The 15990-nt window shown below is 41.2% G+C and overlaps 2 protein-coding genes across 8 annotated transcripts in view; one reads left to right on the forward strand and one right to left on the reverse strand.

Annotated features, from left to right (window-relative positions):
* The window catches only part of FKBP15 (FKBP prolyl isomerase family member 15), a 60676-nt gene extending 56893 nt beyond the window's left edge, over nt 1-3783 (reverse strand). For 3 of the 5 annotated variants that reach the window (XM_058445067.1, XM_058445068.1, XM_058445066.1), the window contains exon 1: nt 3613-3728. In XM_058445067.1, coding sequence (XP_058301050.1) covers nt 3613-3665 — 53 coding nt within the window. In that variant the 5' untranslated portion in view covers nt 3666-3728. Of the gene's footprint in view, nt 1-3612 lie in introns of all 5 variants that reach the window. The other 2 variants (XM_058445069.1, XM_032164903.2) reach the window with 2 other exon arrangements.
* A 182-nt stretch (nt 3784-3965) lies between these two features.
* Nucleotides 3966-15990, forward strand: part of SLC31A1 (solute carrier family 31 member 1) — a 41896-nt gene continuing 29871 nt past the window's right edge. The window contains exon 1 of one of the 3 annotated variants that reach the window (XM_032164913.2): nt 3966-4100. The gene's annotated coding sequence lies outside the window, so the exon portion shown is untranslated. Of the gene's footprint in view, nt 4101-5183; nt 5375-5808; nt 5939-15990 lie in introns of those variants that run through there. The other 2 variants (XM_058445338.1, XM_058445339.1) reach the window with 2 other exon arrangements.

Below are 15990 nucleotides of genomic sequence, written 5' to 3' on the forward strand. Positions count from 1 at the left end.
CAAAAATAAATAAATTATTAGATTTTTCCACTACTAAGGAACTCTCAAATGTACAAAATCTCCCTATGTTAGCAAGAATGAGCTTGCTAACTCTGGACTTGAGTCTATGTTTATAATTCATAGGAAAAGTCATGACAGAATTAGCTATATTAAAAAAAATGTTAGACAATGCATTTAGTCGCCAAGGACCTCACCTCACCTCAGTTTTATATTACTTTTCTTTCTCATCAAAAACAAAAACACACGCATTTATACTGTATCAATGTATTTTCATAAACAGAGATTCTTTTTGTTGTTAAAGTATTAATAGTTTTTTAAACTGACATCAAACATCCATTTCAATAATAACAACAATAGCACACAGGCAGGTCTGGTGGAACCTGCCTACCTGATTTCAGATCCAGGCTCCATTACTTTCTAGCTGCATGATCTTGGGCAACTTACCTCTCTGAGCCTTTCCCATTTGTAAAATGGACATAATAGTTAATAGTATCTCATAGAGAGGAGTAAATACAATTTTATATATATATACATTTCTCATTTGTAAAATGGGCATAGTAGGTAAAATTATTCCATAGAGTACAAGGGAGGAATAAATACAATAATGTCTATGTATTTCTTAGAACAGTGTATGGCATTAAATAAGCACAGAGTATGTACTTATATACTTGTGAACACATCCTATTATCTCAAAATGTGGTTCAACTCAGATACCCCTGCAAGGGTGGAAGCATGCTTGATTGACATGCAAGTTGACCTGCAACCATAAACTGGTATTAGCATTAACATTAAAACTATAGAACTGGGAAAGGTCTCAAAGTTTATCTAGGTTAAACCTCATTATTGAATAGGTTGGGGTATGGAGGGAAAAGGATGGAAGATAATCTGTCCAAAGTCACATTCCTAACTGGGGACAGAATCAATATTAGAATCTAGGCTTTTTCCTATCTTTTACAGAACTTAAAATGCTTTCTGATGATCAGTTAATTTATCTTTTTACCATCTTTAGACTGGTGATTTATCATTACTATGCTAATCAGATCTGCCTACACATACCTTTATAATCTAAAACAAACATATACATAATTGGCCCCTTAAAAATGTTCTGTGATTATTATTCCTGGATTGATTTTAGTCTACTACTAAAATGAAAGTTTCTTAGGGACAGAAACTGTGCCTTATTCCTATCTGGATTAGCTGAAGCCAAGTACTATTACTTCATTACTATTACTTCCCACAGCGGTGAGGAATGGGCTAAAACAAACTAACGAACAAAAGCAAGCCTCCTGATTACTACTTCTAGATTAATAGTAAACTCTAAGGGGCCTAGAAACTCAGAAGGCAGATTATCAGATACCCCCACTTCTATTAGGCTTGAATATCCTTAATGAAATCAAACAAGTCATGTGTTTAAATCAAGAGACTTGGGGCCGGGCGCGGTGGCTCACGCTTGTAATCCCAGCACTTTGGGAGGCCGAGGCGGGCGGATCACGAGGTCAGGAGATCGAGACCACGGTGAAACCCCGTCTCTACTAAAAATACAAAAAAATTAGCCGGGCGTGGTGGCGGGTGCCTGTAGTCCCAGCTACTCGGAGAGGCTGAGGCGGGAGAATGGCATGAACCCGGGAGGCGGAGCTTGCAGTCAGCCGAGATTGCGCCACTGCACTCCAGCCTGGGCGACAGAGCGAGACTCCGTCTCAAAAAAAAAAAAAAAAAAAAAAAAAAAGAGACTTGGAACTTAAGCAAGTCTACTTATAGTAATATATGGCTATAAAAGAGGAAGTGAAAAGCAGCTGCAGTATTCACTGTCATATGTTCTACTTCCTTAGAGAAAACCAAAAAAGGAATAGCTAAATCAGAGAATTTTGGTGAAACTTTCTGTATTCTCAGTGTTAAATTTGATTTGGTTTTCCTGATAACCATGGGGAACAAAAATAAACTATAACTTTCCTTAGTATGTCTTTTATCATAAATTAGCTGTTGTCTATGTCTAGGAGCACAGTCACATGCCTAGAATTCAAGTGTCTCAGATCCTTGAGAAACCTGCTCAGGAAAAAAGAATAGTTGAGCCACCAAGAATTTATCTCTGGCCCGGAATCTGGAAAAGAGCACATGACTGTCATTACCTATCCCATAATTTTCAGTCAGCTTGGACTGATTGTTGCTTGAAAATTGGGAGCCCTAACATTACAGACTTCTCCCAACTACTTTCACATAGTGAAGAATGTGAACTTAAAGTGGAATAGGGAAAAAAGGAACCAAAGCACAGCTTAACTGTAAAATAAATGAGAAACGGAAAGAACTCAAAGTGGAACTAAGTGAATGCAGGCCATCTAAAGACGGGGTAGGAAGGGAACAGAGGGGTCAGAGTGAAAAGACTTAAGGATAGGTAATATACAGCTATTCGGTGTAAATCAAAAGTTCCTATTTAAGGACAAAAGAAGGCCAGTGTCATTTTATGGTCATTCATCTACTAACTCATTTGTTTATGTATTGTCTATGACTACTCTCACCCTACAAGGCAGAATTGAGTATTTGTGGTTGCAACAGAAACCACATGGCCCAACAGATCTGGAATCAACTTAAGGGCAGACACAGCAGTTTAAGCATTTTTGTAACCTCTTAGTATTTAGCAGAACAAGGGACATATGTGGTGTATTTGTCATTTTTCCAGTACATTCTTCAGCACGCACAAAACTTGTTAAGCATATGTTCAAAGAAAAGCTCTGCAATGATCAGAGCTTGGTAGCTCACAAGTCTGCAGGAAGTCAAGCTGTCCACTGGCACAACACAATGGAAAAAGCTAAACTGACTACTAAAAGAGACAAAACCCTTCCTCTCTTTAAAGATTTCTATTCCAGGCTGGTATATATTAATATAATGCTCGGGGAAACTGGAGAATGACAGAAGTCTGTTACGTTGGTTTTAAGCTTTAAACTTTACAAAGTGCAATTTCGCAGCTATTATTCATTCAACAGCCACTTCCTGAGCACTATGTGCTAGGTACCATGCTGGGTGCTAGACAGAAATGAACAACATAAGCAGTCCCTGTCCGGTGAGGAGTCATAATCTAATAGGTTCGGGGTACAAGAATAGAGGCAAACACACCTAGCTGTAGGACTAAGGAAGAGAAAGCAATTCATTCTGCCTGAGGCTGCAGGAGAAGGAAAAGCATCCAAAACGTGACATCCGAGCTGGGCCTTGAAGAATGCTAGAGCTGACCCACCAAGGCCTGGTTCTAAAGTGTCATCGCCTTCTCCACAGAGAAAAGAAGTCTCATATCAGCCCCAGCTGACTCCTACAAAAATTCTGAGGCAGGAAGTCTCATCAGCAATCATTCCCATTTCACCGGAGAAATTGTGACCCAGAATGCAAAAGGCAAACCCAGGGTTATCTTCCCGGCAAGAGAGATGCCGGGTCCCGAACCTCAAATCGGCAGAGTCAGCACAGTTGCAAGCTCTGCCCAGATTCTGAGGGGTGTAGAGCACCGGAATATGGCAAGGGTCTCCCCCCGGAAGTTGGGAAAAGGCCTGAGAAGAGATCGACCCCCCTCCAACAATCCGCCGGTATCTCTCAGCCACGCCCTCCAGCGCATACTTATCAGTCACTCACCCGCCGCTGGGCGAGAGGAAATCGGTGTCGTCCTCGTCCCCCGCACCGAACATTGCGTTGGCTTTCACCGGGCTGCGGGGAGGAAGCTGGGTATTCCCAGAGTCCCAGGGCCTGTCACCGCCGACGTCGTAAAATGCCGCGGCGGCGTGCTGCTTTCCGGCAGGGCGAACTCCCGCACGGTCTCTGGACCGAAAGTAGACTGGGCTCTGGAGAAGGTGGGGCAAAGGCAAATGAGAGGCTCGCGCGGGCACGCGCGCCGCGTGACGTCAGGCCCCTCCAGCCCGCAGCGGGGCGGAGCTTCACAGCCCCTTGCAGGGATTGGTCGGTAATGCTAGGGGGCGGGAGGGGGCGGGAAATCCTCGGCCTCGGTGGCGGTCGTGGACACGTCGAGCCGGTTAGAAGTGGAGGGGCCGTTCGAGGAGTCGTGAGGGGGTGACGGGTTAAGATTCGGAGAGAGAGGCGCTAGTGGCTGGACTCGACCTGGGAAGGTAAGGCTTCTCCTGGCCCCTCTCTCGCACCCCTGTGCATGGGTACCGTCCTTTCCCCAGCGGGACAAGGACCCTCCTCGCCGCTCTCCTCAGCTCCGCGGAAGGAGAAAGAGCTCGGCACTGGAGGGTTAAAGACTTGGGCTTCGGCCCGGCCCCTGCAGTGGCATAGCCAGAGTGACCTTGGGCCAGGGTGTTTGGTACCTCAGTTTCCCCCTGTATGCAACCGGCCATTTGTCCAGTGCTTCTGTGTGCCGGCTGGTCCAGAAGCTTTTAGAGCTCAGAGGCCATCGATTTCAATCCCGGCCTCCTCGTAATCTCAGAATTTACAGATAGGGAGAGGAAGGAACTAAGCACCCGGGTGACTAGTCCGAGGTCACAAAGAGTAAAGGGCAGACTGAGACTGGTTTCCTCGTCCTTTGATTCAGGACATAGTGAGCTAGTGGGTGAACAAGAACCTTACCAGCCCTTAAGCACTGTGTGCCCTTACAGAGTCACTAATGAAAGACTGTAGCATACACCTCGAGAAAAGTCCCCTTTCTAGAGTCCACCTGTATTCTACGCGGGTGAGGTGCAGAAGAGCTAGGATATTCTGGCAGTGGGTGATGGAAAGGAGGATACTTTGGAGGCAGACACATCCCCAGCCCAGCCTTGGCGTGGGATTCCCTACGACAGTCCTAAATCAACATCAATTGTGGCGGACTCCTCTGCCTCCAGTTTCCACCCTATCTGTATCTTACATAAGTATTTCTTTGGTTAACCTGGTATCATTCTCGAAGCAATCCTGGGGTAGTCCTGGCTTAGACAAGGTGTGGCTAAGGAGATAGTGTCCCAGCGTAGCGTCCACAGACTCACTGGAGTTTTTGGGCTTCCCCTCACAGTCAGGTTGGTACTACAGGTGTCCCTTACGTGAATGTTTCAATCTGTCAGTATGAAATTGAAGCGAAATGATTGGTAGCTCTCTCCCAGAGAACTTTGCACCTCCTGGCAAAGATGTTAAAGCAGCGAAGGCTCACAGTTGGAATGATGCAACTGGAATCTAAGCACTAGAACCGGAACTGGAACTAGAATCTAAGGACTAGCACTAGAACTGTTGCAGTAGCTCTGTTTAGTGTGTGAACTTGGCTACCTCTTGGAGGTGTTGGGGGAATAACTGGATTAAGTACCATGGCACTTTCTAATCCCTCTCCCCAAAACTGGCCACTGTGATTGCAGCACTGAAACATCTAAATGTTTAACAGAAAGAGCTTGCTAGCCCCTGGCCTACATTATCTAAGGTATTTTTAACATGGAATGAATACTTAAAGTCACTTGCAAAGCAGTCTCACTGCAGAATCTTTCTAGGTGTTTATGAAATGTCCTTCCAGCCTTTCCTTTAAAAAAAAAAATAGCCAAGGGAATATTTGAACTCTTATCTTGTATTCTTGGGTGGAGCTGTTTTTATCCTGGATGTTTAAGTAGCTTTTGTAGGTACTCAGGAATCCTAAAATCAATAGCCTTTTTGGTGATTGGAACATCACGAACATGCATACTCAGATTATCACTGTAGAAACACAGCTGCTGATTCTCATTAGCAGTATGAGGAGGAGGAAGATGATGGTGAGTCTTCCCAGGCTTTGAACTGCAGGACTGGGTGCACCTAAAAAAAAAAAAAAAAGAAAGCCACTGTCTTCCTAAATTCGTGTATCTTCAGATTGGTAATATTGGACTAGGAATCAGGAAATCTGAATTCCTCTCCCAGCCCTTATAACTCACTCTGAGTTTGGGCCAGTCTCCCTAAACACTGTAAAATGAGTGGATTAGACCTGTACTTCTACTGAGTAACTGCTGAGGATACAAAGGTAAGTAAGGCACAACCTTGATCTCAAGTTTAAAGTAAGCATTTTTGCTTATTTGTTTTGCTTAAGTATACAACTTTTAGAATATTCATAAAATGTATTGTCAACTCCCTGAAGATTGGCCAGGAAGCAGCAAATTTTTTTCTCCACCCTCCACCCCCCTTACTCCCTCAGGGAAGCAGCAATTTTAATAATTCTTTTCAAATTATCAGCAATTTTGCAACAGAGATGACAGTCTTTATATACGAGTATACCCATACTAATCTGTACTGATGCATGCATTTTAAAATTAGTAGTTTAAAGTTATAACCAAGTTATATCAGGTATAATGATAAGAATATTAATTAAATGCAGATTCTAGGGGATCTGTAACATTCTATTCACTCAGTCACTGAAAGCAGACTTAGGGCCATTAGTTGGTTAACTGAAGAGGCAAGTTAAAGCAGGGAATCATACAGGTAATAGTTATATGCATAACATTTTAACGAACACATAAACATTCTTTTGCCATTCTTTTAACATAAGGCCTCAGCCTTTTCTTGGAGTGTAGGACCCTGTTGCCTGTTTTTGTAAGTAAAGCTTTATTAGAACACAGCCTTGCTCATTTGTTTATGTATTGTCTATGACTACTCTCACCCTACAAGGCAGAATTGAGTATTTGTGGTTGCAACAGAAACCACATGGCCTGCAACATCTAAAATGTTTACTTTTGGTCCTTTATAGAAAGAGCTTGCTAGCCCCTGGCCTACATTATCTATGGTATTTTTAACATGGAAGGAATACTTAAAGTCACTTGCAAAGCAGTCTCACTGCAGAATCTTTCTAGGTGTTTATGAAATGTCCTTCCAGCCTTTTCTGTTGTCTCCCACACCTAACAGCAAGTTTATGTGTTATCTGTATGCTCACTTTTCTTTTTTGGGGGATGGAGTTTCGCTCTTGTTGCCCAGGCTAGAATGGAATGGCACGATCTCGGCTCACCACAACCTCCACCTCCCGGGTTCAAACAATTCTCTTGCTTCAGCCTCCCGAGTAGCTGGGATTACAGGCATGTGCCACCATGCTCGGCTAATTTTGTATTTTTGGTAGAGACGGGATTTCTCCATGTTGGTCAGGCTGGTCTGGAACTACCAACCTCAGGTGATCTGCCCGCCTTGGCCTCCCAAAGTGCTGGGATTACAGGTGTGAGCCAACGCGCCCGGCCTTGTATGCTCACTTTTATCTAGTCTTTCCAAAGCATTCAATGTGGTTTTTTAGAAACAATTACTAGAGAGGCTATATAGTACAGTAGTTAAGTACTTGAGCTCTGGAGCCAAATTACTTTGCCACTTATTAGTTGTATAGGCCATAGGCAAGTTACTCAGTTTCTGCCTTTGTAAAACAGGCATAATGGTAGTATCCATTTCTAGGTTTCTTGTGAATATTATAGGAATTAATTCATGTAAAGCATTTAGAACAGTGCCTGGCAGGTAGTAAGTACTCAGTGTTAATTGCTGCTGTCATTTTTCTCTTCTCATTTATACTTCATTGCTTTACATAGTATTTACATACTTTCAATAATAAGCACAACTGGCATAAATTGGTTTGTGAATAAACACACTGTCACCATTGATAAGCACACTTCACAGAGGGGGAACCAGAAGTGTTGTTCCCATCACATTGGAGAATAGCCTAGTGGTGTGATGTCAGTTAAATTGGATAAGAGAGTTCTGTGGGATAGTTTGCTAAGAGTATAAGGCAACAGTTCACAAAAGAAAGTAATGGATTAAAATTGGAAAGGAATCCAAGACCATATTTGTCAAATACCTTGAAGGTCAAGGTGACAAGTTTGTACTTAGCTCAGTATGAAGTGGAATTTTTTATTCCAAATGGCATGATTGATGTAAAAAAGTTCAAATGGCTTAGGAGTGTATGAAGTAAAAAGTTACATTTCCCTAGCTCCATTCCATGTCAGTAAACACTTCATTTTCTAATCGCCCCTAGAACATGAGGTTGTTGTGAAGGCATGGTAAACACCACTTGGGGCACTAGTATTAATCTGTTAAAATTTTCAATTCAGCTTTCCTTTGGATTACAATCTCAATTTTGAATTGAGAAAAATAAAGTTTCCGTACTGAATGTGAATAAAATGAAATGACTGTTTTGAAAGTAGATACCATACTCATAAGAGTCTTTGATTCCTAAGTCTTTCTCTACCTCTTGTTTCCAACTTGGAAGTCTTGGTAGAGAAGGACTTAGGAATCAGAGACTCGTCTCTACTGTTAATTCCTTTTTGCACCTTTCCCACCAGAAGTGCTGTAAGAGAGAAAGATGATATAATTATCACTAGAAAAGCAAAGTGTTCGGCCAGGTGTGGTGGCTCCTGCCTGTAATCCCAGCACAGGCAGATCACCTGAGGTCAGGAGTTCGAGACCAGCCTGGCCAACATGGTGAAACCCCATGTCTACTGAAAATACAAAAATTAGTCAGGCATGGTGGCGGGCACCTGTAGTCCCAGCTACTCAGGAGACTGAGGCACGAGAATTGCTTGAGCTCTGGAGAGGCGGAGGTTGCAGTAAGCTGAGGTCACGCCACTGTGTGCCAACCTGGGCGACAGAGCGAGACTCCATCTCAAAAAAAAAGAAAGAAAGAAAGCAAAGTGTTTACAGTGACAAGTTGATTTCAACAAGCAGTTGTCAGATAAGTTAGTAACAAAGCATCACCCAAATAACTGCATTTTAAAGCGGACAGGGCAGGCCTGACTGGGGAAAAGGGAAGGAAGGGGTAAGGGGTTCCTGATGCCTGTACTCCCACATGCAGCTCTTAAAGCCATTTTAAAAACTTGAAAGTTGTATGTAGTTTTGTGACTTAAGTATGACAAGTCATCAAAAGTCTGATACTTAATACATTACAATGAACAGTTTATGCCAAAAGAAATCTTATAGTAGGGCCTGGGAAGGAAATGCTTTTGAAGTTCCATTGCTTTGAGTAATATCATTTTATGATTTAGGTAACATCCCCAAGCAGAGGAGGGGCCCATCCTTAGGAATGCAAAGCCCTGCAGAGAAGGAAAGGGTTGAGAAGGGTCCACCCTACCTCTTTTCCTTTACACAATGGCCCTAGGCTTTTGTATACAGCCTGCTTTTGTAGGCTTAGGACATTACGAAATACAGCATGGTAAGATGGAAGCCTGAATCTCAAAAGTAAATATGAGAAATGATTCGGAGGGAACATATAGAGAGCAAAATTCTAGCAACAGGTGACATATTTCCCTAGATAGAAGAGTTATTGTAGAACTATGATGAGTGTTTATGTAATTTTGAAGCAGTTTAGAGCATCTAGAATGTAGTCATTTAATTTATGAAATGAAAGACAGAGAAATGCTGTTAACTCATATACCCGCATCCTCTCTCCTACCTTTTCTGATGGCTTTTTATGAGCTCTCACACAACCCCTATGCATAATCTATACCTTAGTACATTTTACATTATTTTTAAATTATTTACATGCGTCCCTCTTTCACCAGAATGGGTTTCTTAGAGTTTCATCATGGTACCTTCATTCGATAGGTATGCAATAAATAGTGAAAGAATAATCTGAGTTCCTCAGAATTGCACAGCAAATGAGACCTAAGAGTCAGATCTAGAATGCAGATCTAGAACCTCTTTCAATTCCTAGCCCAGTACTTTTACTGCCACACCATACAGCCTCTATCTGAGATATTGAACAATTTTTTTGTTTTTTATTTTACTTTTTCTTGAAACAGGGTCTTGCTCTGTTGCCCAGGCTGGAGTGCAGTAGCACGATCTCAGCTCACTGCAACCTCTGTCTCCCAGGCTCAAGCAATCTTCCCATCTCAGCCTTTCGAGTAGCTGGGACTACAGGCATGCACCATCATGCCCAGCTAATTTTTTGTATTTTTGATAGAGTCAGGGCTTTGCCATGTTGCCCAGGCTGGTCCCAAACTCCTGAGCTTAAGCAGTCTGCCCACCTTGGCTTCTTAGAGTGCTGGGATTACAGGCGTGAGCCACCATGTCCAGCCTCATTTTCATTCTCCTACTGCATTTTCATTAAATCATTGAAGTTCCTATTATCTTGCGTAACATATTTAATTGCATTTTCCTACTGAATAAAAAAAAAGGAACAGTTCAAATGTTTTCTAGTTTCTGTCTTACACCATATTAATTCCCAATATTATTCATAGGCAAACCAACAACATTATTATCCAAACAGTTTAAATGCTATATAATATAACTAAAGCAAAGTTTAGACAAGGAGGACCATTGTCTACCTTTGATTTTAACAATAAAGCAGTTAAAGCAATGCTTTGCCAATGTATATTTGTCTGACTAGCTAGTTTTGTTTAAATCAAACTGTGAAAGGCTGTATGCTTCAAGAGACCTGAAAGTGAGCCTTATATGTGACTTAGCTCCTTTCAGAGATTAATTTTGTCATCTAATGAGCAAGCAAGCTATTATATTTCATATTTACTGTAACTTAAAATTGGAAAGTGTTTAACATATTTTATTTGACCCTTATAATACTATGAGATTGGCAGCGTAGGTATTTTAATATCTGTTTTGCAAATTTTGGTGATTTGCTTAATGTCACATGGCTAGTATGTGGCAAATGTGGGTCCAGAGCTCAGAGCCTTTGATGCCTAGTGCTGCATGCTTTCTCCACTCTAAGATGCTATCTAGAAAACACCGAAATCGTCACATAAATCATACCAAAGCACAGTTAGCAGACTGGAAGTGTGTCAAGGCTACAAAAGGATCCTGTAAGAGGAGCATGAAAGGGTGCATCTTGTGATTACATTATTCCGGGATGTGGCTTACCCAACAACAAAAGGTATCACAGAAATGGAGTAAAGTAGCTGGGAGATCCACTCCCCATTGGACTTAGGCCCTGCTATCATTACATAACTAAAAGACCTTTTCAGTTTGTTTGCTTGACATATCAAATTTGAGTTGTCCTATTAGAACCAGGCAAATAAAAGCTTTTGTAAAGGCCTTTGGAAGAATGTAGTTGTACACTTGATCTTCTTTGTACCGAAGGGTGGGAGTGGGCAAGAGAAATAGGAGCTTCTATGTTATTTGCCACCAGAACAGGATATGTAAAGCTCAGAAACCCCTCCTGCTTAGCTGCTTCCCAGCAAACCATCCGGAGAAATGGGACTGGAGAAAGTGGTTAGTCTAGTGTTATGGAGCCTTCTATCAGAAGCAGATGTTATGGATTCACCTAACTAAAGAGTATTAGTGTCATTATTTAATAACATTAGCCTCAGTTTCCACATCTGTAAAATAAAGGAGTTGGATTTGATGATAATTTTTTTTTTTTTTTGAGTTGGAGTTTCGCTCTTGTTCCCCAGGCTGAAGTGCAATAGTGTGATCTCGGCCCATTGCAACCTCCGCCTCCCGGGTTCAAGCGATTCTCCTGCCTCAGCCTCCCTAGTAGCTGGGATTACAGGCATGTGCCACCACGCCCGGCTAATTTTGTATTTTTAGTAGAGATGGGGTTTCTCCATGTTGGTCAGGCTTGTCTTGAACTCCTGACCTCAGGTGATCTGCCCGCCTCGGCCTCCCAAAGTGCTGGGATTACAGGCGTGATCCACTGCGCCTGACTGATAATTTAATTTTTTAAATAGGAAATATATTCACATGGTTTGTAATTCAAAAAGTACACAAGGATATCCAGTGAAAAGTATTTCATTTACTCCTATCCACCTCTGACCAGTTCCCCTCAGGGACCACAGTCCTATTTTGCCTCCCAGGATCAACCAACAACTTTGTTGTTTCCCCCCAACTCCCCTGCAGATAGTATAGGTATATAAAAATAACATGTACATACTCTGTTTCCTTTTTAAGTTTTTTACAAATTATAGCATACAGTATATTCTGCTTTTATTTCATTTCATAATACATCTTGGAGATCATTCTATATCAGTATATAAGAGCGTTCTCATTCTTATTCTGCGAAATATTCCATTGTATGAAAATATGATAACTCATTTAATCAGTGCCCTATCAATGAACATTTAGATTGTATTTTTAATATTTTGCTATTACAGACAATCTTGTTATAAGTAACTTTGTGCATATACATTTCACAGATGTGTCAGTTTATCTGTAGAATGAATATTTAGAAGTGGGATTACTGTGTTAAAGAGTGTGGGCAGACTGATGACTGTTCTAGTTTTGATTTTCTATGAGACTTTAACTGAAAATGATTAGTGGAAAGAAAAAGTATCGTTTTCTTGGTAATATCTTAATTTTTATCTCTTACTATTCGGAACTAAGTCTTAAGTAAGAGCCAAGAATAGGTAATCTCACCAAAATTATGTTGAATTGCAGACTTCACTAAAGTCACCTGCATCATGGTCTTGTAGATTTTTCTAGTGGTTTTCACTGTAATACTATTCAAGCTAATTTGCAAGGTGAATATTATAAACTCAGAGCAAAAGGAGACTGTCTCCCAACTATGTTTACTAGTATTTACCAAGTAGAGGATTCAGAAGATTTGCTCTTTATTACAATTTATGTAGGGGGTGAAAATGGAAAGATAAAACAAAGAGAGCCTAACTAATACCTGTCTCTGTCTATGTTTTACTGTCTTCCCAAATTTTTGGATGGTTATGAAGTGTGTGATAACTTTACAAGTGTATGATACCGTAACAATTACTAATCTTTTGGGGATTTGTTTGTTCATTTGTTTGAGAGACAGAGTCTTGGTCTGTCGCCCAGGCTGGGGTGCAGTGGCGCGATCTCAGCTCACTGCAGCCTCAACCTCCCGGCCTCAGGCGATCCTCCTGCCTCAGCCTACCAAAGTAGTACAAAAGTAGATCCTATGGCCTCAGCCTATAGCTGAGACTACAGGCATGCATCTCCACCCCTGGCTACTTTTCTTGATTTTTTGTCGAGACAAGGCCCTGGGCTGGTCTTGAACTCCTGGACTCAAGAGATCCTTCCACCTCAGCCTCCCAGAGTTCTGGGATTATAGGCATGAGCCACTATACCCTGCCTGTTTTGTTTTTAATTAATACATAATAATTGTACATATTTATGGGGTACAGTGTGATATTTTAATATGTATATAAATTGCATAATAATCAAACGATGGTATTTAGCATATATATCACCTCAAACATTTATCATTTCTTTATGGTAAGAACATTCAGAATTCTCTCTTCTAGATATTTTGAAATATCCACACTAACATTGTTTACTATAGTCACTAGTCTTTTGGAGAAGCTAGGGACCATAAAGCAGGTCAGAATTGTATCAGCCCCTCATACTTTCTTGACTATAACCTACTAACTTTTCTTTTCTCCCCATCTCACCTCCCTCATTCTCTTTCTAGGTACAATAAGCCATTTGTGAAATTTTCCCTGTTCAATAGCAAGTTTAAGCCAGAGCCTCTATCCTTTCCATCTCTGAATTCCCTATAACCTTTGGGGAAGAGGGTACTTCATAATACTTGTTGAGTTGAATTGAGGTAGATGTCAAAGTGATCTGACCTCTACTTTGCTCCCCTCTCAAGTGCCATATCCTTTCTTTTCCCTGCTCAGCCTTGACACACCTATCAAGCCATCACTTTGTGTGCTTAATTTGGTTCAGGGAAGGACAAGAGACCAAGTAAATTATTTATCTTGAAGAGGAGTCTATGTCTGCCTGTGTTTAAGTAAATGCACACACACACCTATCTTTCTGGCTCCCGCTGCCATTCTTTGTGTTGCACTTAAAAATTGGGGGCTGGGTACGGTGGCTTACACCTGTAATCTGAGCATTTTGGGAGACTGAGGCAGAAGAATCACTTGAAGGCTGGAGTTCAAGACCAGCCTGGGCAACATAGGGAGACCCCCTCTCTACAAAAAGTTTTAAAATTAGCTGGGCATAATGGTATGTACCTATGGTCCCAGCTACTCTGGAGGCTGAGGTGGGAGGATCACTTGAGCCCAGGAGGTGTAGGCCACAGTGAGCTGTAATCATGCTACTGCACTCCAGCCGGGGCAACAGAATATGACTTTGTCTCAAAAAAAAAAAAAAAAAAATGGGGAAATTATTTATTTAGTTATGCATTAGTGGTAGCTGTGGAGTTAGGGACACTTGGTAGGAACAGCATTGGAATATATAATTCAAAATACACATGTATCTTTTTATTCACATGAATTTCATTTTATGTGTATGAAATCATCAAGTTCAAAGTGAATATTAGATGAATATGAACTCTAGCTTATTGGACATTTAGAAGATAGAGTTTGATTAGTGTTAATTTTTTTGATTTTAGATTTTAAAAACTTGTCCGTGGGCCATACGTTAAGTACTCGTAGTATCTCTGTGGAAGAGTTCTGATAAACTCCAGGATAGAAGATAGCCAGGCCCACATGTGGACTATAACTCCTATAAAGTTACAGATAACAGAATTATATGGTCTAACATGCAGCTCACTTAGGCAGTCCTACCTTTCCAAATGTTTTCTTCAATGCCATATTCCCAGGGAAAATTGCTGCTGGGTAGTTGAAACTAGGTGCCTTACTGGACTTCTTCCTGCCTATTATTTGGGCAACTTATAAAAGCTTACAAACTTTCTAGAAAGTAGCCCTGAAAACAGTTCCTTTGTTATGTTTTTAGCAATACCACAGAATACGTGGCTCTATGTTATAGCTTAGAATTGCTACTACTCTTAAAAAACTGGAACATAGAAAAGATGGACAAAAACCTAGTATAATGTATCATTATTTCCATTTCAAGATGGCGTTTTGAACTCATCTCTTTTCCTTCCCAAAATCCTAGTGAAATTATCATAGGAATATGAAGAAGCATTATTTATAGTCAGAAAACAGGGAGACAGAAGCCAGAAACTTTAAAACATTTCAAAGAAAATGTGATACAGATGGGAATCAAATTGAAAAAAATGACTGACCACCTGATTCAACATAGATAAAGGCCACCTCTGCCGGTAAATTTAAATGGGTAGGATTCATTTGCCCACCCCTGCAAGCTCCCAAATCAAGAACAGCAGAGATGGCCAGGCGCGGCGGCTTACACCGGTAATCTCAGCACTTTGAGAGGCTAAGGCGTGTGGATCACCTGAGGTCAGGAGTTTGAGACCGGCCTGGCCAACATGGTGAAACCCCATCTCTACTAAAAATTAAAGAAAAAAAAAAAAACGAGCCAGGTGTGGTGGTGGGCACCCGTAATCCCAGCTACTTGGTAGGCTGAGGCAGGACAATCACTTGAACCCGGGAGGCGGAGGTTGCAGTGAGCTGAGATCGTGCCACTGCACTCCAGCCTGGGTGACGAGAGTGAAACTCCATCTCAAACAAACAAACAAACAAAAGAACAGCAGACATAAGGAAGAAGTATTAGCTATGGGGTAGTTGGTGGACAAATCAAGGATCTGGGGAATTGTACTTATACCATATATAGAGAGAACAGTAGATTGAGAAGTAAAAATGAGTATTTATCAAGAACTTCCTGTGTTTAGACACTGTGCTTAAGTAAGTGTTTAAGTGTATACTGTCAAGAGGTAGTTGCTATAAACATCCTTAGTTTAGAGGAAACTAATTTACTCTCTTAACCACCGTGCTGTTGCCTCAGTGAACTCCTGCTAATAATTCTTTAAAACAATCCTATGAAATGGGTTACTTTTATTTTCCCAATTTTAGAACTGAGGCAAAAAGATATTAAGTAATTTGCCAAAGGGCCCACAACCAGTAGTAGGTACAGTTTTACCGGTTAGAGAATGAGTAGATCTCCTTGCGTATTTGAATAGCTGCCATAATAAAGAAAGGGGAAATATCTTTTCTACCCACAGCTTCCTCCTTGTGTTTTTTTGTTTTTGGTGGGCTATTCAGGATCTCAGATCGAATCCCAATCTCAGAAAGACAGTTGACAAACCCTGGAGAGGTCAGCTGGGAACAAATGTAAAAGTCTCAGCAAAACGGTGTACTTCCTGTTTGAGGTCTGTCTTTCTGGTAGTTCAATCCCTGTATTTCACAACTCGTCTACAAAAATAAAACTACAAAAATATTTAATTTCCCCTCCCTCTGGGATTTAGAGATTTTACTTACACAGTAC

Source organism: Hylobates moloch, unplaced genomic scaffold, assembly GCF_009828535.3.
Source record: "Hylobates moloch isolate HMO894 unplaced genomic scaffold, HMol_V3 SCAFFOLD_10, whole genome shotgun sequence".
NCBI classification, from domain to species: Eukaryota; Metazoa; Chordata; class Mammalia; order Primates; family Hylobatidae; genus Hylobates; species Hylobates moloch.